The 23,967-nt window shown below is 41.0% G+C and overlaps 1 protein-coding gene and 1 pseudogene across 2 annotated transcripts; one reads left to right on the top strand and one right to left on the bottom strand.

The window, feature by feature from the left end:
• The window catches only part of LOC111146097, a 30,753-nt pseudogene extending 25,881 nt beyond the window's left edge, over positions 1 to 4,872 (bottom strand).
• On the top strand, positions 1,322 to 21,926 carry LOC111145988 (hemogen). Of its 2 annotated transcripts, XM_022501343.1 has the most exons (5): positions 1,322 to 1,358; positions 10,822 to 10,946; positions 12,670 to 12,763; positions 17,661 to 18,802; positions 21,771 to 21,926. In XM_022501343.1, the coding sequence occupies exons 2-5, from the start codon at positions 10,868 to 10,870 to the stop codon at positions 21,875 to 21,877; spliced, it is 1,422 nt and encodes a 473-aa protein (XP_022357051.1). In that variant the 5' UTR covers positions 1,322 to 1,358; positions 10,822 to 10,867; the 3' UTR covers positions 21,878 to 21,926. The 2 variants fall into 2 exon arrangements, with proteins under 2 accessions (XP_022357051.1, XP_022357050.1); XM_022501342.1 differs by lacking the exon at positions 1,322 to 1,358 and having other exon boundaries at positions 10,868 to 10,946; positions 12,670 to 12,768; positions 17,663 to 18,802.
• The last annotated feature ends 2,041 nt before the right edge of the window (positions 21,927 to 23,967 follow it).

Genomic DNA, 23,967 nt, shown 5'->3' with positions numbered 1-23,967 from the left:
ATTAAACGTATGGTCTTCTAGATCCAGCTGGGACACCTGGGTGGCTCAATCGGTTAAGCATCTGCTTTCAGCTCAGGTCACGGTCTCAGGGTCCTGGGATCGAGTCCCACATCGGGCTCCCTGCTCAGTGGGGAGTCTGCTTCTCCCTCTCCCTCTGCCACTTCCCCTGCTTGTGCGCTCACTCTCTCTCTGACAAATAAATAAATAAAATCTTTAAAAAAAATAAATCTCTAGATCCAAACCACCCAGCTGGGCCATTTACTAAGGGGGTGATTTATGATGCAGGGTCATGCCTCTTCTTGTTTCTTCATCTGTAAAACAAGGATATCAATACTTACTTACCTTAAAGGAAGTTGCAGAGACCAAATGAATTCTATATAAAGTGCTTAGAATAGTGCCTGGTATATGGTAAGCAGGTGCTCAATAAACATTGGTTATTATTATTATTATTATTTTTGTGTGTGAAATGACTAAAAGGGGGAAAAACCCACTAGTATAAAGTGGAAAAAAAAAAACCCATGACACTATTACATACATATAAAACCTCTTCATTTTCCCAAATCTGCTTGTTGACCAATGCAGATTCATTCCATGGCAGTTACAAATAAGAATTATAGCCGTGGTGCACAGTGTAATATCCTTTTCTTTCCGCTTCTATGGCAATAGAACTAGTACTCCATATCTACTCTCAGAGCATTTGGAAATATCGATATTAAAATGACCACACTGTGTTATATTCTAATTCAGATTTGCTTGTTATCTCTCACCCTCAATCAGACTGAGTTTCTTGGGGAAAAGGACTCTTGTTTGATTCTTCTCCATGTCACCAATTCTCCGTGAAGAGCCTGGCAGTAAATGTTTGTTACGTTTTTGCCAAATGAATATTGTAGAAAAGATGTATACATGTGAACAATAAAATTTAAACTATTATGTGGTATTTACCATACAAGAAGCTCATCTTAAGTGTGATTACAGTTTGGAAAGAGAGATCACTTCTAGGTACAAAGAGGTAGTAGAACAGAATGGTTAATCTGAACTTTAAAGACAGACTGCCTTGGTTTTAAGCCCTAAGTCTAGCACTAATGCGCTTAGATGATCTTGGGATATAACCTAATCTCTTTAAACCACTAATGTCCTTATCAGTGAAACAGAGATAATATTAGCTGGACAGACTGAATGAGATAATGTATATAAAACATTAGGTACCTATTATGTGTTTGTAAAGTGGCTAACATCTCTTCCTCCTCTTCATCGCCATCATGATCACCGTCATCAAAGGCTTTGTGATGGAGGCGCTCACTACCTGGATGGGCAGACACAAGGAAAGAACACTGAACAGCCAGGAGGTGTGAATAAAGGTACTGTGGGTGTTAGAAAGAACCAAGGGCAAACAGAGAGGACCAATGGCACTGTTTAATTAGAATATTGGGTATTTTCGGGAAAGGAATGGGAAGGAAGATCAGGAAGTTGGCTTTAAGGGCCAGGATGAGAAATTAAGTCGTTATCCTGAAAGTATTACTGAGACTTGACAGTATTGTATACAAGGTAGTGACCGGTTCAGAGTGAGCCATAAGGGGAATGTTCTGGCTGTTTCTGCAGGACAGTCTGGGGATAGTGAGGGAAAATGGAAACAGATAATCCACCTAGGAAGCTTTTCCAGTACTTGAGTGAGAAAGTGAGGTCCCTCTCTGGGATGGTGGCATGGGGAAGGATAAGTGGGAATGAACATGTGGGACACTGGGAAGAAGAAACTCATGGAACTGTGTCCCCCTGGATGTGAGAAGGAGTGAGGAGGCAGAGGGGAAGACAGTTGTGAAGATTTACAACTAGATGACCAGGAGCATGGTGCTATTGTTCTGACAGAAAGAAACCAAAGAGGAAAGTGGCCTGAGGGGGCAGGTAGATTTGGTTTTTGTTATGCTAAGTTGGAGGTGCAGTGGGATATTCTGTAATGAATGACATACAAGAGACGCTTAAAAACTTGAGCTTAGAACTCAGACTGATATTTATTTAGAAGATATATGCACAGAGGTAATAGCTGAAGGTCTACAGTTGGATCAACCACCTAAGAAGGGTGGAAGTATACAGAGAAAAGATCAGGGAATCATCCTTGGGAAATACCTCCCACATTGCGGGGAGTGAAAGAGAAGCCTGTGAGGAAGGATGAGGAAGAGGGAGAGAGGTGAAAAATATATCCTCACAGATGCCAAGAGCCAGAGCAGGTTTCAAGGAGGGTGGAAGTGCTGGGAGGGGTTGTGAGCAAGTCTCTCCCTCTCAGAGGTAGAACTGCAGAGGGGCCACGGGACTTGGCCGCTAGGCATCACTGATGAGAGAACGAAATGTGGAAAGAAAAACTAGACTGCAGGTGTGAAGGAAGGAAGAAGGGTTGTGGGGAAAAGAAGGTCAACTGAGTATGGTAGGAGTTCAAGAAATTGGGGAAAGAAAGATGTGATGGCGGCTAAGGTGGGAGCAGAATTGATCTTCCCCAGACAAATGACCACTCACGTTTCATCAGGAGGTGCTTATTGTCTATACAGTAAGAAGTAGAAAGAAACATTGGTGGAGGAGGCCAGAGGACAACCTTTGCCACAAACTAGATTGAAAGGCAGGTTGCTGCCGTTCTAGAACTGTAGACCATGTTATCACTAAGAGTCCTGCAGCATCTGGTTAAGCAGAGACAGAACTCATTTATCACGTATCCACAGACCATGAGAGAGGGAAACCAGAAACTCTCCCTCTCCACTTAGGAAAACAAAGTTTGATCCACTCTTTGAAAAGAATTCAAAAGCTTTGGAAAAGTATCTTAGCAAGGAAGGAACACTAAGAAAAGTAAGTGCATGATATCTTCCCTTTCTTGACTTGTGTGCGCAAATGCACTCTAGGAGAATGCCTAGGTGCATCAGGAGACCACTCCAACAATACCACGAACACTGCCCATGTTTAGGACACTCCTATCCGCACAGTGCTTTTCATTCTACAAAAAGCCCTCAAGATTGGTTTTGTCCACCACAGAATCCAGGTGAAGTTTTACTTTTCCTGTTTTACAAGGGAAGAAGCCGAGGATTAGCAAGAACGCAGCAATTTCCCCCCAGATTACACCGCTGGGGAGTGGTACTGCTACATACCCTTTGCTCTTTTTCCCGAACATTCTCAAATATCACTCCCATGGTCCTCACAGTATGATGCTCTGGATATGGCATGACAAACCACAGTGTAGCAGGACTCTGATCTCCCCTGGTGTGGGGGCTCTATAATTATCAGTATAGCCTGAAAACACATAACCACATTAGCTTTGGAGCACTTGTACCAGATCATTTTTTTTTTTTTTTAAAGACACATTTATTCAGCGTCAGGATCAGACTATTACATTTAGCAATCAACAGCATGGGTGCAAAAAAAAAAATCTACATTAAAACCCTTTGTTGGAATGCTTTGCACTTTCCACAGAACAGAAACTAAAATAACCTGTTATACAAATAGTCTTGAATGCAGTCCTAGAGTTTTTTGCCCATACACAGGGGTATTGTCTAAAACATGTCTTCTTTGTAGCAGATAGGCCTTGCCACCACTGTGCTTGGCTGAGTTCACAAATCTGTTGTAACCTGTAGCTTCCCTGTCACTTCTCTGGCTCTTCTGTCCTGCTAAGCTTTGTTTCCTGGCAGTAATTAAAACCTTCTGCCACTGCCATAGCTACTGCTCCTACTGGAACCACCATAGCCACCTTGGTTTCCTGGTTTGGCAAAGGACTGGCCTGCACCACCATAGGGGCCAGAGCTTCTGCCTCCAAAATTTCCTCCTTTCATGGGTCCAAAATTTGAGGATTGATTGTTCTAATTGCCAAAATCATTATAGCTTCCGCCACCTCCAAAGTTGCATCCCTTATAGCCATCCCCACTGGCACCATATCCACCGCCATCTCTACTGCCACCAGAGCCACCTCAACCACTGAAGTTCCCTCCATGACCAAAGTGGTCATTCCCACCAAAACCACCTCCACAACCACCACCGAAGTTTCCAGAATCACTTCGACCTCTTCGGCTGGATGAAGCACTAGCCATTTCTTGCTGAGATAGGGCTTTCCTTACTTCACAGTTGTGGCCATTCACAGTATGGGATTTTTGAATGACAGTCTTATCTACAGTTATGGCCGTCAAACGTTACAAAAGCAAGACCCCTCTTTTTGCCACTGCCTCGGTCAGTCATGATCTCAATCACTTCGATTTTTCCATACCTTTCAAAATAATCTCTTAGATGATATGCTTCAGTGTCTTCTTTAATGTCACCAACAGAAGTCTTTTTCACAGTTAAGTGAGCACCAGGTCTTTGAGAATCTTCTCTTGAGACAGCCCTCTTTGGTTCCACAACTCTTCCATCCATCTTGTGTGGCCTTGTGTTCATGGCAGCCCCCACCTCCTCCACAGGTGCCTACGTGACAAAGCCAAAGCCTCTGGAGCACTTGGTGTTTGGATCTCTCATTACCACACAGTCTTTAAGTGTTCTCCATTGCTCAATATGGCTCCTCAGACTCTCATCTGTTGTTTCAAAGCCCAGACCTCCGATGAAGAGCTTCCACAGCTCTTCAGGCTCCTTGGGAGACTCTGACTTAGACCTGATGGTGGTGGGAGTGGAACTTTAATGATGTGCACTTGGCGGCACCCATGAGCAGAAAAGCTCAGACCATGTTTTTGACGGAATAGTACCTCATGTGCCCTCCTCTCTTCTCACCCCCATCATAAGACCCCTGGGGCAGAAGTTCTTAGCCATGTTTCCTTTCTCCCCACACCTGCACGGTTCAATCAGCCTTCTGAAAAGCATGAACAGGGCCTCAATATTTAAACTTGCTCCAAATGGGTCAGGAGGTGGAAAAGCCATTCTCTCCCTCAATAACTGGTTTGGTCTTGTAGGAAGAAGACCGAGCTCAGAGGCTGAAGGCCCAGGTTCCAGATTTACTCTAGCTCTGTGACCTGAAATCACTCAATACTTAGCACCAGTATAAAAATGACCATACATTGGTCTGAAAAATCTGAAAAATGACCATAATTATTTTATGTCTACTGCAAGGATCCTGTGAAACACTTGTGAAAGTAGGGAAGGCCCTGTGCTGGGTTTAATTTTCTGCTGTGGTTGGCTTGAAATTCTTTTTCATTTTTTTTTTTAAGATTTTATTTTTATTTTTTGAGAGAGAGAGGAAAAAGAGAGAGAGAGAGAGAGTGTGTGTGTGTGTGTGTGTGTGTGTGTGTGTGTGTGCATGAGCAGGGGGAGGGGCAAAGGGACAAGCAGACTCCCCCCTGAGCCTGGAGCCTGACATGGGGCTTAATCCCAGGACCCTCAGATCATGACCTGAGCCAAAGTCAGATACTTAACTGACTGAGCCACCCTGGAGCCCCTCGACTAGAAATTCTTTTTTTTTTCTTTTAAAGATTTTATTTATTTATTTGACAGAGAGAGATCACAAGTAGACAGAGAGGCAGGCAGAGAGAGAGAGAGGGAAGCAGGCTCTCTGCTGAGCAGAGAGCCCGGTGTGGGGCTTGATCCCAGGACGCTGAGATCATGACCTGAGCCGAAGGCAGTGGCTTAACCCACTGAGCCACCCAGGCGCCCCTCGACTGGAAATTCTTAATTTTTGTAGGAGGAGCAATGCCTCTTTGTTGTGCACTGGGAAATGCAAATCATGTAACTTCATCCTGCCTACACGGCCCCTCTGGGCTCCAGTCTATAATGAATTGAATTGTTAGGAAATAGACAACCCTCAATCCTTCTTCTACTCTACCTATTAGCTAAATTTGACACAATTGATCACTCCCTCCTCCTCTTTCTTTAAAAAATTTTTTTAAAAGATTTTTAAAAAAATTTATTTGACAGAGAGAGAGAGAGAACACAAGTAGGCAGAGAGGCAGGCAGAGAGGCGGGGGGAAGCAGGCTCCCTGCTGAGCAGAGAGCCTGACGTGGGGCTTGATCCTAGGACCCTGAGAACATCCTAGGACCCTGAGAACATGACCTGAGCCGAACACAGTGGCTTAACCCACTGAGCCACCCAGGCGCCCCCCACTCCCTCCTCCTTGAAACATCTTTTCCAAGTGACTTCTGGGACACTATACTTTTCTGGTTTTCCTCTGTTTCGCTGGCTGTTCCTTTGCTGTTTTCTCCCTAATCTGTTCGCATGTTACCAAACTAAACTCCTCATCATCTCTGGCAATCCTGCTCCTCCCAGCCTTCCTCATGTATTAACAGTAACTCCATCATTCCAGGTGCTCTGACCAAAACCCTTGTCTTTGTCTTTGGCTCTCTCTCACTCCATATCCGATTTGGAAGCTGCTCCAGAATCTGACCTCTTCACCACTCCCATCACAAATCAAGGCTTAATCATAGCTCACTCGGATTATTACAAGACCCTTCTAACTGGTCTCCCTGCTTCTGCCTCCTCCCCTGTCGATAAGAGTCTGTTCTCCACACAGTAGTCAGAAGAATCCTTTAAACATATGTCAGATCACATCAGTCTTCTCTTCAAAACCATCCAATGACTCTCCATCTCAATCGGAGTAGAAATCCCTACAAAGAGCAACAGACTTACTCCTCTGAACCTACTTCCTGCCACCACAGGCCATTTGCCTGTGTCCCTTTGCCTGAAATAATACCCTCCCAGCTATCAGCCTGGCTGGCCCCTCACCTTTTCAGTTCTGCTCAACTGTCACACTATTGGGGCATCTGGGCGGCTTAGTCGTTAAGCATCTGCATTTGGCTCAGGTCATCCTGAGATCAAGTCCCACATCGGGCTCCCTACTTGGCCAGGAAGCCGTTTCTCCCTCTCCCTCTGCTTGTGTTTTCTCTCTCACTGTCTCTATCAAATAAATAAATTTTTTTAAAGATTTTTATTTATTTATTTGACAGAGAGATCACAAGCAGGCAGAGAGGCAGGCAGAGAGAGAGGAGGAAGCAGGCTCCCTGCTGAGCAGAGAGCCCAATGTGGGGCTCGATCCCAGGACTCTAAGATCATGACCTGAGCCGAAGGCAGTGGCTTAACCCACTGAGCCACACAGGCGCCCCGTCAAATAAATAAATTTTTTAAAAAAGATTAAAAAAACGAAAAACAGGGGCGCCTGAGTGGCTCAGTGGGTTAATCCTCTGCCTTCAGCTCAGGTCATGATCCCAGGATCCTGGGATCGAGCCCCGCATCGGGTTCTCTGCTCAGTGGGGATCCTGCTTCTACTTCTTTCTCTGTCTGCCTCTCTGCTTACTTGTGATCTCTCTCTCTCTCTCTGTCAAATAAATAAATAAAATCTTAAAAACAAACCCAAACAAAACAAAAAAACTGTCACTATCCCTCAAGCCTTCCCTGACCATCCTGTTTACACAGCAACCGGCATCGACCTCCCCCCTCATTCTTTAGCCTATTGTTCCATGCTCATTTTTCTCCAAAACACTCATCACCATCTGGTATTTTACATTTTTAACAAATTTGCTTAGTATTTATCTCTCCCCATTAGACCGTAGGCTCTATTCAGACAGGGGTTTTTGTCTTTTAGCTGCCATATCTCCAGAACATAGGACGGTGCCCGTGAATGACACCAGGCAGAGTTCTGGAACAGACGATGGGATTACTATTATTAAGTCACAGCCACCACAGGTCCTCTGAGTGCATAAAGTGCCTTCACAGGCTGCAAGCCCTGCATACAGGAGTGTGGGCATTTATGGGGGTGCTTCTGCAACTGCCTCTCACTAGACTATACTGTGGGGATGGAAAGGGGAGTCAGGAGAGGTAACTACCGAACCCCCCCCCCCAAGAGTCTGATGCTTGGAGAGAGGTTTCATGTGTGTTTATATGCAAATAACTCTAGAACCAGGCAGCATTTGTTTAAAAAGTAGCCAGCCTTCAATGGCTAATAATCTCACATTCTGGTAATGGCCCCAGAGTTTTCTACAGAGAGAAGGGACAATGAACCTATGGCTTCGGAACTTCCTGTGTGGCTACTTCTGTCCCAGACAAGTTCCTGCTCTGGCCTGCTTATCACATCAAAGACACCTTGCCTGACTTCCAATCTAGTTTACTCCAAGGTCCTTCCACTGGCCCCCTCCGCCCTGTATTGGCCCTACTACTGTTAACTTGAGACCCCACCCTCTCATAGTCCCTCCGCAGTCTGCTTCTAGATACAGGGAACATGAGGCAGGAGTGGAATTAACTTAGGAAGGCTGCAGCCGACCAAAGAATCTATTATTTCCTTACAATAAGGATGTGTATGACTTTCTTGAGCATATGGTGCCCAGAATTCAGGGACTATATCCATCGGTCTTTGCATCCTGACAGTCTTGGTCAACTTTTGGCACAGTACGTGGCATTCCCTAAGGTTTACCAAATCATTGAACTGAACATAATAAGCCCTGAGTAAAGATCATTCTCATTAAGAAGTACTTCCGCATCTTCTGTAAGGTACCCCAGAGATATCTGATAAGGTTATTTAACTGAGCTATCATAAGAAACAACTAGTAAGAATTAAAGCATTTCAAATAAAGGGATCAATATTTAAGATGCCAGTTGTAAATGATAAACTTTATCATTTACTTTATACTACTTTAAAATTTTTTATTTTTTTATTATGTTCAGTTAACCAACATGTTACTTTAAAATTTTTAAAGTTACTTCAATTTGTATTTGATTTCTTTAAGCCCTATATCTGAAAATCCAAAAACGATCAAGACGCAAATTGCAAATTACACCTTCCATTCCTTCCAGGACTCCTTTGTAGAGACGGTCTCTGAGGTTATGAGTTTTTAGATGTTTTCTGATGAGAAAGACTGGAAAATTTAGGAATGTAAAGCTAAAGCATTAGGATCTGGTGACTGAAAACCACATTAATTCTGGGTGCTGGGTATATATGGGTGTTTGTTATATGATTCTCAATATTTTCTAGTGTGTTTGAAAAACTTGCTTCTCTCATCTGTTCATACATTTTCTTTTTTTTTTTTTTTTAAAGATTTTATTTATTTATTTGACAGAGATCACAAGTAGACAGAGAAGCAGGCAGAGAGAGGGAGGGAAGCAGGCTCCCTGCTGAGCAGAGAGCCCGATGTGGGACTCGATCCCAGGACCCTGAGATCATGACCTGAGCCGAAGGCAGCAGCTTAACCCGCTGAGCCACCCAGGCGCCCTGTTCATACATTTTCATACCCAGACAAGATCAAGCCTGAAAAAGATAAGCTGTCTTATAATCAGTAAGAGGTACTGTTGGCAATATATAAGAAAATTTGGGGCAGGTAAATCATTCCCTCCTTGGCTCTTAGTTTATCCATATATAAAATGGGGGAGGGAACTAGATGGTTTTGCGGGCCCTTCTACTTCCAATGCCATAAGAGTTTAGAAAAGCAGGGGGCACCTATTCACATTTTAAAAGTTTTCTCTTTATAAAGGATTCTTTCCAGATTTCCTACATGTCTTTAGTGCATTTAAAACTATGTCGTGGGAGGTACCTGAGTGGCTCAGTCAGTTAAGTGTCTGACTTCGGCTCAGGTCATGATCTCAGGGCCCTGGGATTGAGTCCTGTATCTGGCTTCCTGCTCAGCAGGGAGTCTGCTTCTCCCTCTGACTCTCACTCCACTTGTACTCTCTCTCTCTCTCTCAAATAAATAAATAAAAAATAAAGTCTTTGAAAAACAACAACAACAATGACTTGGTTTACCAAAATCTGGTTAGTATATTTTTAATATTAATAAAAGCAGCTAATACTTGTTAGCAAGTTCAATATGCTGGGCACATAGAAAATGTTTTATACAGAGTATTTGATTTAATCTTCCCAATAATACCATGAGATAGATACCGATATTGTCCCCGGGTGTAGCTAGGTCAGTTGGCCCCCAGGCTATTTAACTGACCTGAGCAACACTGGAGTTCAAACTCGCTTCAGTACAATCTGTGACTCTAGAATATTGTTAATCCCGCATTTCTCAGACGGGCTGCTCACATCCGGGTGTGTTCAGTCGTCCTTCCCTACTTGAAAAGCCTCCTTGCCTTCTCAAATGGGGTAACCGACCGGGGTTGGAGTAATTCCTTTGGTTCCAACTTAATTTCTGTGGCATAACACGGTCATATTTTCATCAAGAAATTCTTTTTGACATTTCCTGGACAAGTAACAGTGGATTTCACTAGTTACCTTGAGTCACTGGAGAATGATCAGGTGAACAGAAAAGAGTTCAGATTTGCTTCAGTTTCCTAATTTCATTCTTGGGCGCTATCATCTAAATTTCACAGCATCTACAGCAAGACTTTACATTATTTTGCAAAGGATTGAGGTAGAAAGAATGCCATTTGCAGGAAAAGCATGTAAGTCTAATTTCACCCCTTCATAATGTTCACATTCATTATTTTCACTTTTTCGCAAGAACTGTATGGGGTGTCAGGAATTATTTACTCACCTTGCATAGAGTCACAGAAAGGGGGGGGTAACTTATTCTAGGACATGGACTGGTTAGGTCCGAGACCTAGGGTTCTTTCTACACTATGTTACTTCCATAGTGTAGAAAGGTCCTTCCATAAAGGACCATCAGACTCAGGCACTTTTCAGGCAACAGAAATAAATGACTGCTGTACCAGAGGTTGCGCCATGCCAGGCTGTGGCCATGGAGTTCCCTCTCTAACCAGTAACTATGCTACAGGATGAGGATAGTAGGACCAACCATACCCCCTACTCACTCATACCTGTGCAGTGTGATAAAGAAAGTAGAAGTGCCCAACAGCTGTGGTCCAACTAGATAAAACTTTTAGGCGGGAAGTTAAGTGACAAGTAAACTTGTGTGCCTGTGTGTGTCTAACTATTTGATATTTTTAAAAAGGTTGCTTGTGGAAGTTAGACCAAATAGCAGAAGGTATTACAACAAGATGGATTTGGGAAAGGACCAATCTCGCTTGAAACGCCGTCAGACACCTAATCCTCGTCAAGAAGAGAACCATGTTCCAGGTAATGGAAAGAGATCTTCAGAGGTCTCTAGTGGCCACTCAGATGACTTGGTGACTGTTGGGAAGAACTGGGGCTGTGATTATTTTCCTAAATTTTATGGATCTGGCCCCCAAAAAGGACATAATTGAGTATGTTCATATAACCTTAGATGGGAAGTATTGGGGTTGTATACCTTCTGAGGTGACTTATAGTGCCTTGATTCTAATAAGCCAGAGAAACACAAGGAGATAACAAGTTATTAATAATATATTCAAGTGAAAGATAATGAAAATACCCAATACTGGATGGCTGTGGTAAGACAAGTACATGCTTATACTTCTATGGTAGTGTAAATTTGTTATGATTTTTGGAAAGAGATCTGGTCTACCTAATGTCCGATCTGTAATAGAGCTAATTCTTTTGACTCACTAATCTTAGCCTTGAGTCTGTTCTAAAGTGACATGTCTCAAAACATTTTGCAGAACCCTAGGCCTTGAGATAGTTTTTAAAATTTTTTTTTGTGCTATGGATCTCTTCGGCATTCTGATAAACCTATAGACCCCTTTATAAAATAAATATTTTAAATACATAAAATTGATAGGATTCCAGAGGGAACAATTATAAGATACAATTACCAAAATTAAAAAATTGTGATGTAGTAATATATATGCTTATTTGTAAATGCATTAAAAAACAAGATCATATTAAGGTGAGTCTAAAACCATTGTATCAGATTGAATATATCATCTCAAATAAATTGTATTTTTAGGTATCTGTAACAACTGTATTGTGATATGAAAAAAACTGTGATTTCTTTTGGTGACAAAGTCAGTTACTGTACAAAAATTGCTGTGGTTTGTCACCTACATTCATAATTGAAGGAAATTTACTTAAACATTGGTAAAAATAAAGGTATGTTATTCCCCCATCAAAGTTCACCAAGTACTTCTATTCTAAGAACAAAAGGTCCTGTGGTCCAAGGGGCATGCTCTGTCTCTTTGGAATCTCAGTGGAAGTTTATAATCACTTTACAGTTCTAAGAAGACCCACTAACTTTTCACAAACTTAGATGGCAACAGAACCCTTTTTTGATAACTTTCCAAAGAACTTGGAGAAACATCATCTTAAGGAAAAAATTCAAAAGGAAAGAAGCTGTATGCATGAATGTTCTTATTATAATTTGATCTACAATGGCAAAAAAATTTGCCATAAAATTCCCATAAAATTGGCAACAACCAATGCTAGTAGAATGACTGGGCAAACAGGAATACATCAACTTGATTGAAGTTACAATTATGAGGACTATCTCATAGAAAATATATCTGACATAATGTTAGGTTAATAATGATAAAATTATAGTATGCAATCATTACAGATTTATGTAATATAAGGACTATATGGGTATGAGAAATAAAATGAAAACAGGTTATAACATTAAGGATGGCAGAACATGGTTGATTTTTTTAATGTTTCTACAATATGTAAAATTATTTTGAAGACATTAATGGGTTAATAGCACACTTATGTACTGATTCTTTCGTTTAAAAAGTGTTTACTGAATGTTTGCTCCTAGGCATTCTTTGGAGGTCAGTCCAAGGATAAATAAGATATGGTCTTTGTCCTCCCAAAACTGGGAGCGAAACAGACACCTTGTGTAGAGGTTCTACCACTGTGCCCTAGGACTCTTGCTGATAAATGCCACAATTTATCACTACATCCTCTAACTTCCATTTTGATCCTACAGAAGACACTGGAACTTGGAATTTGCGAAACAGAGAGCAACTCAGAAAAAGGAAAGCTGAAGCGCAAGAGAAGCAAAATTTGCAGTGGCATTTTGGGTATAGTATCATTGCGAGGGAAAAGAACTTATATTTGTCCAGTATATGCTTTGGGTCAAGTAGTGCTGACGTGCTTTTTTTTTTTTTTATTTTTATTTTTTTAATTTTTTTTTTTTAAGATTTTATTTATTTATTTGACAGACAGAGATTACAAGTAGGCAGAGAGGCAGGCAGAGAGAGAGGAGGAAGCAGGCTCCCAGCTGAGCAGAGAGCCCGATGTGGGGCTCGATCCCAGGACTCTGAGATCATGACCTGAGCTGAAGGCAGAGGCTTTAACCCACTGAGCCACCCAGGCGCCCCGAAGTAGTGCTGACGTGCTTTTACACACTGTATCTTTCCAACAACCCCAGAAATTAGAGGGGGTGGGGGATTATTTCTATTTTACAAAACAAACAAAAAACCCCAAAAAACAAAAAACCCCAAGTCTCCAAAGGTTAAATCTCTTGACTAAAATCACATAGCTAGTGAAGGGTTGGGAAAAGAATTTTATTCCTGTTCTTCTTAAATTAAAGCCCCAGGCAGCTGAATCATATTGTAGAGGGGCCTGGTGTTCTACTACCCTGGTAATACAAACATAGAAGCATCTTGTTGGGAGCAGTAGATATCTTGGAGGAGAATGTCAAGCTAGTTTTTTCAAGCTTTCAATTAGTAAAATCCTAATTGAATGAAGAGTGCTAACTCTCCATGGAGTAAACCATGGAAACAAGTGATGGAAGAGTGTAGGAGTTCTTAAATCTCCAAGCAAAGTCACCTGCCTCCCTTAGGGAGGGAGTCTGAAACCATGATTATAAATGAGGCAGCTTCTAACTACACTCATTTAAAATAGGACTCTGAAAACAGAGGTACTTGGACATGCTTAAAGATAGAAACGGGGAGCCCAAGGAGCCAGAGTATGAGCTTAGCCATCTAAGCCAGAGTATCTCAATCTGGGTACTATTGAGGCTGTGGGCAGGGTAAGTCTTTGTGTGGGAGGCTGTTCTGTACATTGTAGATGGTTTGTAGTTTCTCTGGCATCTAGAAAGTAGTAGCACTCCCTCACCCCTGTTGTGACAATCAAAAGTGTTTCCAGACATTGTCAAATGTCTGCTGACATGGGACAGGGGGTGGGGTGTGGGGGGGGGGCGGAAACGAAGGGGCAAAATTGCCCCCAGTTGAAAACCACTGATCTAAACACTTATTATCATCATTCTTCTTATTATTAGATTAGCAGTTAGATTTGCATTTCTTCATTGTGCTGCAAAAATGTTTCTTTTGATGGCAAAGATAAAATAGGTTACATATTTGTAGGTGTCATTTAAAAAAAAGTACAAGGTAGATGTTTTAGCATTTTTCTGGAGAAAAAGCACCTATCCCCCTGTGGACTGAGTTACCAGCTAGTTTGCTACGAGGCGAGTTTCTACAGCACCAGTCAGCTCACATGTGATTGGTAAATAGGAGAATGATGTCAGTATAATGTAGAAGTTGTATTGGTTTGAGATTTTGCCTGGTCAAAAGGGAATACAATTAAAACCTTCAGTCGGAACGGGAAAAACCTTCAGCTTGGCTGCTGCAAAAGCAGGGGCCTTTTCAGGATGCACCCAGGCGTCCTTCCCCAGAGGACAGGATTAGCCCTGCACTGCTCCCCACATGTAGCTTGCACTACCTCCAGTGCCCAGCCTGCTGGCTCAGAGTACCCCCACCATTTGCATGATCTCAGCAGCTGAAAGCCTGCATTTACACTGTTGCTTTTGAGTATTTTCACTCTGTCTCAGGCAGCCTCCAGCCGGGGTAAGCGGCCTGTCTGGACTACTCAAGTCATTTCCTGGGTACCCATTATTTTTGTTGGTGTTGCACAAGGGGCGCCTTTGTGGCTCAGTCAGTTAAGCCCCCCGACTCTTGATCTGGCTCAGGTCTTGATCTCAGGGTTGAGTGTTCAAGTCCTGCGTTAGATCTACTTAATAAAAACAAACAAACAAAAAAGTTGCACAGAATTTTAGTTATTTGCCTTAACTCTATTTTCCCCCCCAAGCGCTGCACTTTTAGTGTATGATTTGCAGAAAGGTTTTCCAGGAGTTATGGTTTTCCAGGAATTACAGCAGAAACTTTTGTACTCGAGTCCTTTGGTAGGTGACTCAGTTGAAGAATATCCTATTAGCCCCCCTAATTCCACACTTGCCAAGCAAACTTCTGATAGTTACTTGGCTTCTCAAATACTTGGTACAGAGAAAGAATACATTCGTCTGTTAGTCCAAGCATCCTCTGCTAGGTGACTTTGCTTTTCTCACTGTTTCCTTAAAAACTGGTCTTTAGGCTTATCTATCAGTCTCTCTGAGCTGGTTGATGAGTTCTATCCCAGATAAAGGGAGCTCTTCTCCAAGTGCTGATAGAATTGGGTTTCTGGGCTTGCTGGGTTGGGGTGGGGGTGGGACAAGGCTGAAAAAACCACTGAAGTAGATGACACCTTGGTAAGTCTCTTGGCAGCTGGCTGGCCATGCTCTTGTGACATATCTCTTTACTGCTGATGGCTGTTCTTACCATAACACACCACACAGTGAAACCTTGGTGGTTCCAGAAAGAAGCAGCAGAGGGTCATGGTTAAGAGCCCTGGCTGTTAAAGCCAGAATGGCTAGACCTGAAGTGTGGCTCCCCCACTTCTAGCCATTAGACCTTGGACAAGAAAGTGCCTCGGTTTTGTCATCTGCAAAATGGAGGTAATAATAGTATCTGTCTCATAAGTGGATGATGTGAAGATTATATGAGATAATAGAATAAGTAAATTACTCAAAACAGTGCCTGGCACATAAGAAGGACTGGGCTTCCTGTATTAATATGAGTACTAATTTATATCTGAATAATTCACTCATCCAAGTTATTATATGCAGTTCTTTTTAAAAAAGATTTATTTATTTATTTTTAGAGAGAGAGGGTGTGCATGAGACGGGGGAGAGGGTGAGGGGAAGCAGATTCCCTGCTGAGCAGGGAGCTCAACATGGGGCTCACTCTCAGGACCCTGAGATCATGACCTGAGCCAAAAACCAAGCATTGGATGCTTAGCCAACTGAGCTACCCAGGAACCCCTATTATATGCAATTCTTACAATTACCACATGAAGTTGGACAGATACCATTTACTCCATTTTACCTATGAAGAAACTAAGGCATAGAAAGCTTAAGTGACTTGTCCGTGATAACATAGCTGACCAATGACAGAGTCTAGATTAAATTTTAGGCCACATAGATGTATTTGTCTCTTTTGAAAAACAACCAGGAAGAATATGGAACATAACTCAGTTTCCCTCAGAGTTCTACCTAACAAATTATTTAGGATTCAATATCTAGGATGAGATGTGTTTCCTGAAAAAGTCACATACACCATCTTTTAAAAATCTGACAATGAGGACTTTATAAATTACCTTGTGTCCTCTGTTACTTGGAATTAAACTCTGTAATGCTGAGGTTTCATCCCATCGTTTTTGCACGTTTTCTTCTATATTACTTTTTTAAATTTTTTTATTTTTTTAAAGATTTTTTTAAAAAATTATTTGACAGGCAGAGATCACAAGTAGGCAGAGAGGCAGGCAGAGAGAGAGAGGGGAAACAGGCTCCCTGCTCAGCAGAGAGCCCGATGTGGGGCTCGATCCCAGGACCCTGAGATCATGACCTGAGCTGAAGGCAGAGGCTTATCCCACTGAGCCACCCAGGTGCCCCACATATACAACTTTCAAAACATTGATTTCAAACTTGTTCTTGTGAGGCCACCTTTAAAAAATTTTTAACTATGGAAATCACCAAACATAAATAAAGGTAGAATAGGGTACCCATTTAACTATGCAAGGAATTACGAACACTGCAGAGATATAAAAGCACTGGTTTTACCTTGTTTGCTAAAAGAAATAAGAATATTTATTCTCAGAATATCTCCCCAGAAAAAATGAAAGTATGAGGCAGCCCATGTCCCTCCCCTAAAAGCATGACCCTCGTCATAAATCCTGAACAAGGAGAACATTTCAGCCTGTGATCTATAAGAGAAGGCTCCGCAGAGCAGGTAGCATAGAACAGAATTTCAATAGGTTTAGAAAAATGATGAAATGTTTATTTATAGCACCTTTTCCTCCCCCAACCCCCCAGTCCATCTGCATTAGCCATCTGTATTTGCTTGTAGTGGCAATAACTAACTATTTGTCATTAACTGCAATTTCCATGCATATCTTTTTATCTTTTAGATCCCTCCTCTAGCTATTAATTTGGAGTAGGTATAATATGGCCATTCATACCTTTCTACTACGCTGCTTTATTTCCAGAAATGTTTTTGCAGCTTTTGGCCCAGCTTACAGTACATCTCCTTTGACATGTATCACAGCGATTAACATTCTGTACACAAGACGCTGAGTTAGATAAGCAATTATACATATATCTTCTGTCTGCAGGCTGCACAGACAAGGAGCTGTGCCTAGATTGCAGATCTAGAAACACAGTTGTATCCATTTGCGCAGGGCATAGTGGGACTAACTCACATAGACGTGACCCAAAGAGACTACTGTGTAAACCAGCATGCCAGTCTATTCCTGTACAACATGAGTAATACACTTTCCATGACCAATCTTTAAGTATATGGTTTCAAACACACACACACACACACACACACACACACACACACACTCTACACTCACCAGGAAGATTCTGTGTGAGCCAGGTGTCAGAGGCAAAAATTCCCCGAGGGACATTTCTTCTCTTGCCAACTGAGAACATCTAGCACTTCTCCTTCATTTTACAAACAAGAAGGTTGAGTTCTAGAGAGATTAAGTATTTGTTCATGATCATGCAACACAGTAGGACGCGGGAGGCCTGGGACTGTTATCACTAAGAATTTCTTCCAATCCTGTAATCCCATTGCTGACACTAATTCTTATCTTCCCCAGAGAGAAAAAATGCAAGCGGCCAAGGACAGGAAAAGGAAACAAAAGAGGCAGAAAGAGACGACAAAGTACGGAACTGAAGGAGGAATCTCAGTCACAATTTAAAAAAGACACAATGGAGAAAGCACTGGCACCTATGGAGAAAGAAACTGAACCACCTAAGAGTATAACTGAAGTGCTGTCTCTGCTAGCCTCTCCCAAAAAAGTTATGCCTGAGACACAATTTTCTGCAGTGGATCAAGAAAACATACATCAGGATCATTCTTCTGAGTTACAAGAAACAGTTGTACAAAACCACCCTTCTGAAACATGCCAAAATGTGGCTGAACCTGAAGCCCTCTCTCCTACAATGTACCAAGAAACGGCCATGATTCAAGGCCATTCTTCCATAATGTGCCCTGATACAGCTGAACCTGAAGATTTTACTTCTACAATGTGCCAGGAAACAGCTGTACTTCAAAACCATCCTTCCAGAATGTGCCCTGATACGGCTGAACCTAAAGCCCTCTCCTCTGCAATGTGCCAAGAAACAGCTATAGTCAAAGTCCTTCCTTCTAAAACATCTGAAGACGTAGCTGACCTGGAAGCATGCTCTCTTGAAGCATTCCCCAAACCAGATATGCCTAAAGGGTATGCTCTTGAGATATACCAAAAGAGAGCTGAACCTGAGGAATACAATTCTGAACCAGAACAAGGAATGGCTGAGATTGAAAGCTTCTTTCCTAAGACACAAGAAATAGCTGTGCCTAAAGACCTTTCTACAAAGACACACCAAGAAACCGTTGAACCTGAACACTTCTCTCGTGAAACATATAAAGAAATTGCTGTACCTAAAGCATTCTCTCATAACACAACCCAAGAAGTGCCTGCTCTTGAGGAATATCCACCTGAAATACACCAAGAAACACCTGGGCCTGAGGAAGACTCACCTGAAATATACCAAGAAACACCTGCGCCTGAGGAAGGCTCACCTGAAATATACCAAGAAACACCTGGGCCTGAAGATCTTTCTACTAAGGCATATAAAAATAAGGATCTGCCCAAAGAATGCTTTCCAGAACCATATCAAGAAACAGGTGGGCCCCAAGGCCAGGATCCTAAAGCACACCAGGAGGACGCTAAGGATGTTTATACTTTTCCTCGAGGTAGGGTGTTTTATTGGGATAAGTCAGTGACACTGCCACTTAATGGGATTCCCCATTTATAATTAGAGCACCAACATAGGTACGTCTCCCTCGGAGTGGTGATTTTATAGCCTGCCTTAACAATCTTAGGGTATCTCCCATTATTGCAAGGGATACCATTAATGTCATTAGCTAGTTTCGAGTAAAAAATGTTTTTCATCCAACCAATGTCTGTTTGGCACATTTACAAAGAATTAAAAGAAAATCATTGAAAATATAAGTGTGGGGCGCCTGATGGCTCAGTTGGTTAAGTGACTGCTTTCGGATCAGGTCATTATCCTAGAGTCCCGGGATCAAGTCCCACATGGGGCTCCCAGCTCCGTGGGGAGTCTGCTTCTCCCTCTGACCTTCTCCATGCTCATGATTTCTCACTCTCTCTCTCTCTCAAGTAAATAAATAAAATCTTTTAATAATAAAAAAAGGAAATATAATCGTTTATAGTAGGTGTTTGATATACCTGGGAAGCTTTAGCCAGTAAAGTGAAATGAACCCAATATAAGATGAATTATGCACAAAATATTTTAAAGAACAGTCAAGTCTAAATTAATAGGGAAACTTCAGGAATACAATTTTTCTTGAGAATAAAAATTTCCCAGCAAACTTAAAGCAAGTAAATTCTCAGGGTACAAGGTATGAGGGAATTATAAAGAGAAAATATGATCCTATTACTGGGATTTTTGTAGGATTTATCAAGTTTGCCAAGAACCCCTTTCTATTTCAATGCCTATTCCTGAAAAGCTTTCTCCTAAGCATAACACTTTTTAAATAATGTGACCTTTCTTCTGTTTGACTTACTCTTCACACAATACCGTGGACAGTGTTAGCAAAGGGCTGAGTCTACCAGACTAGAGTTCTGTCCAGGCAATTGTTTCCTAAAGAAATCCCTCTGGTAGCTTTTTTATTCTCTTTCCTAAAAGATGAGTGCAACAAAAGCATGGGGTTAGTTGGGTTCCCACAGGTTTTAAAGAAATACCTTGAAAAAATTGGAGTAAAGAAAAGAAAAAATTAGAGTAAAAAGCAGATGGGTGAAGCATGGGCCTGTGCTGACAGAAGCCCCTGCTGGAGAAGCAGTTCTCATCCACACAGGGCTCCGTTCTAGAAGGTTCATTCTTGCCAAGGTTAATGTGGGCAATTAATTCGTGATTTCTTTTTTGGGGGTTTTGTTTGGCCAAACAAGTGGAAGTATCTACCTTTTTTACTGAGTAGAAAATGTTCATAATAATGAATTATGAATGTTCATCATGATCAAGGAGGGCAATATGTAAGTGAATGTAGAGTAAGTCCACTCTAACACCATTTCCTATCTTTGATCCTCATCCTGAAGGTGGTTTTCCTTCATTTTAACAAATGAGATAGTAGGGGGGCCTGGGTGGCTCGGTGGGTTAAGGCCTCTGCCTTCGGCTCAGGTCATGATGCCTAGAGTCCTAGGATCAAGCCCTGCACTGGGCTCTTTGCTCATCAGGGAGCCTGCTCCTCCCCCGCACATCCGCCTGCCTCTCTGTCTACTTGTGATCTCTATCAAATAAATAAATAAATAAAATCTTAAAAAAACAAACAAATGAGATAGTAGAATACATTCTGTAACCTGCGTTTTTTCACATACACTATATATCATGGCCATCTTGTGAAATCTTTTGTAGTAGTTCTATTACATGTGCAATAATTTATTCAGCCAATCCCTGAAATGACGAACACTTACATTACTGCCAAGTTTTACTGTTAAAACAGCATTCGATGGACATCATTGGAAGTAACATTTATGGGGTACTTTCTATGTGTCAGAAACTATTAAACCTTTTGGGTGAATTATTTTATTCAATGTTAAAGCCCTAACAGAAAAACAATATTATCCCCATTTCATAGATTAGGAAACTGAGGCACAGGAAGCTTGTCTGTTCAATTATATTCTTTGGATAAATCTCTAGAAATTGAAATGCTGGGCCAAAAGGTACCCACATTTAATGTTTGGATACATTCTGTCAGACCAGCATCCCAAAATATTGTAGCAATCCACACAAACCAAGAGTTTATATAATGCCTTTCCACTAGGCCCTTGCCCATACTGCATATTATTACCTTTAAAAAACTTTTCTGGGGCACCTGGGTGCCTCGATTTGTTGAATGTCTGACTTTTGATTTTGGCTCAGGTCATGATGTCAGGATCCTGGGATTGAACCCCGTGTCAGGTTCTGCAGTCAGCAGGGAGCCTGCTTGAGGATTCTCTCTCTCCCTTTCCCTCTGCCGCTTCCCTTGCTTTTGCCCCCACTTCTCTAAAATAAGTAAATAAATCTTTAAAAAAAACCAACAACAACCTTTTCCTATGTGTTAGGCTTAAAAAAATAAAACTAAAAAACCCAATTGTTTTAATTTCTACTTTTTTAATGATGACTACTGCTACTAGGCATTAATATTATCATGAATTTGGATTTCATGACTATTATAAATTTGAATTTTTTTCTTTTGAGAATTGCCTGTTTGAATTCCTGTTCTATTTTAAATTTGATCTTTTGGATTGATTTTAAAGATCCTTATATCATAGTTATTAAGCTTTCACCTACATATAAGTTATAAATATTTTCCCTGTTGTTTTTGGTTTAACTTTATTTATAGTGGTTTTTGTCATCTACATGATAAGATTTTAATTTTTAGTTATTCAAAACTGTCATGATTTTAATATTTAGTTTTTCAAACCAGTCATTCTTTTCCTTTATGTTTTCTGGTCTCTATTCTGCTTAGAAAGGCCTTTCTAACACTAAGAGTATAAAAAACATTTTATTGTTTCTACAAAACTTATGGTATTTTAATATTTAAAACTTTTGTTTATTTGAAATTTGCTTTTGTGCAAGGTGTGAGGCAGAGTTTTTTTCCCCGAGATACTTAATTGTTTCAATACCATTTATTGAACCTATTTTCATATTTTGTTTTACAGAAATGAGAGAAAAACCTGAAGCAGAAGAACCAGAGATACCAGCAATTGCAAATGTTCCTCAAGAAATTCATCCAGAAAATGACGTCTTTAGTTATGTTTTGTTTTAACAATGCTCAACCATCAATAGTTGTCCAACAAAATACACATCTTAATATATTACGTGTGTGATTTTTTCAAAACACTGTAGATCTCTACAATACTCATTAATATTTTAACGTTTTCTTTTTTTCATGTATAGACTCTGAGAGAATGAAGGTGTTTTTTTCAGGCTCTGTTACATAGATGATATCCTGCTAGTGTGTGCGTGTGCGTGTGCGTGTGCGTGTGTGTATATATACATATATGCATATTGGGGTGAGGATAGTGGTGGGGGAGAGACAGAAATGGGAAAGGAATGGCTGAATAATTGATCACCTTTATCAAGAACCTTTAATTCTTCTATATTTTATTTATTTTTTCCTTGGTTAATTCTTAAAAGTAGAGAAAGTATTGTTTGAACACTTAAAATCTGGGGGAGTAATAGTTTTCTTGTAAACTTTGTTCACTTATCCATGTAACAATAGCATCAACATTTTATTCAGACTTTGGTAGTCTTTTTAAGTTAATTTTAACAATTATTCTGGGACTCCTTCCAAGATATTTTGAGGGGACGAGTGATCAACGCAGTTTCCTGGAGTGTTTGAATTTTGATTTTCTTTTTCCTTTTTAAATATTGTATTTGTGCAAAATGTACATTAAATCCTTATTACATGTTTCACCGTTTGGACAGCATCCTGATAAGCACCACGAGGATTAGAACACCTATAACACATAGTCCTTACCCTCCAGGGGTTTAATCTTGTCTCGTGGGGGGAATAAAACAGAACACAAATAACAGTAATGCTAATGTCATTTGAAGAGTAGACACAATAGAGGAAACACTCACTTTTTTTTTTTTTTTTTTTTTTTTTTTGCTGGAGCGACCTGAAAAAAATCACATCTTCAAGGAATCTTGAAAGACGGAAAAGATTTGTACTGTAGGTGAGGATTGTGGCCTCACTGTATGTGACACAGAGAAGGATGAATTCAGCATATGTTCAAGGGAACTGCATACAAACTACAGTTAATGCACGGTCCGTGTGGAACAGCAGGCTAATAGGCTGAAAGTCTCATATCAGAGTGGACAGAATTTTGCACACCTAAGAAGTATGTGTTCGGTAATGTGGAACGAAGTAAGACTTTTGAACAATGCAGTTTTAGTATTTTGAGACTTTCTATCTTAGAATGGTCAGGGTTAGCTGAAAATTACAAGAGACTGGCGGCATGAATAGGAATTATTTTGTGTGGGAAGATATCTGAACCTCCCAGTATTTTGGCGGGGGCGCTGTTTGCAGTTTTCCATCTGTTATTACAGAAGACTCAAAGGAAGGGGATTTTTGCAGGTAAGGGTTTAGTTCAGCAAGGATGAGATTGTATAAGCTCCCTATATAGGTACAGAGGCACTGTGCTAAGTACTAGCTAGACAGCTAAGAACAAGACAGAATCCCAGTCTCATAAGCATCACGGTGTAGAAGAGCTGCTCAGGGTCCATTAGAACCACTGGAGAAGATTTCAAAATTACAGCTGTCCAGACACCTCCCCAGGGATTTTGATTTACCTGTCTAGGATGGCATCCAGGTATAGATACATTAATTTTTAAATAGTTTTTTTTTGTTTTAAATATTGTTTGAGAAATAATTTTAGAAATTACAGAAAACTCGGGGTGCCTGGGTTGCTCAGTGGGTTAAGCCTCTGCCTTCAGCTCAGGTAATGATTTCAGAGTCCTGGGATCGAGTCCTGCATCAGGTTCTCTGCTCAGCAGGGAGCCTGTTTCCCCCGCCCCCTCTGTCTGCCTGCCTCTCTGCCTACTTGTGATCTCTGTCAAATAAATGAATAAAATCTTTAAAAGAAAAATTATAGAAAACATGATAGTACAGAAGTTCCTGTATACCTCTCACCAGTTTATCCTAATGTTAACAAGCTCTGTAACCATGGTCCATTCATCAAACCGTAAGAAATTAAGACAGTGATGTTACCATTATCTGGAGTTCATTAGTTTTTCTACTAATGCCCTTTTTCTGGCTTCAGGATCCAAAATGGGATACAACATTGCATTTAGGGTATTTGAAAAACTCCCCTGGTGATCCTAAAGTGCAGCTACAGTTAATGGCCACTGATA

Source organism: Enhydra lutris, unplaced genomic scaffold, assembly GCF_002288905.1.
Source record: "Enhydra lutris kenyoni isolate GAN:26980312 unplaced genomic scaffold, ASM228890v2 scaffoldscaffold13, whole genome shotgun sequence".
NCBI lineage: Eukaryota > Metazoa > Chordata > Mammalia > Carnivora > Mustelidae > Enhydra > Enhydra lutris.
This window is presented reverse-complemented; position numbering and strand designations above follow the sequence as displayed.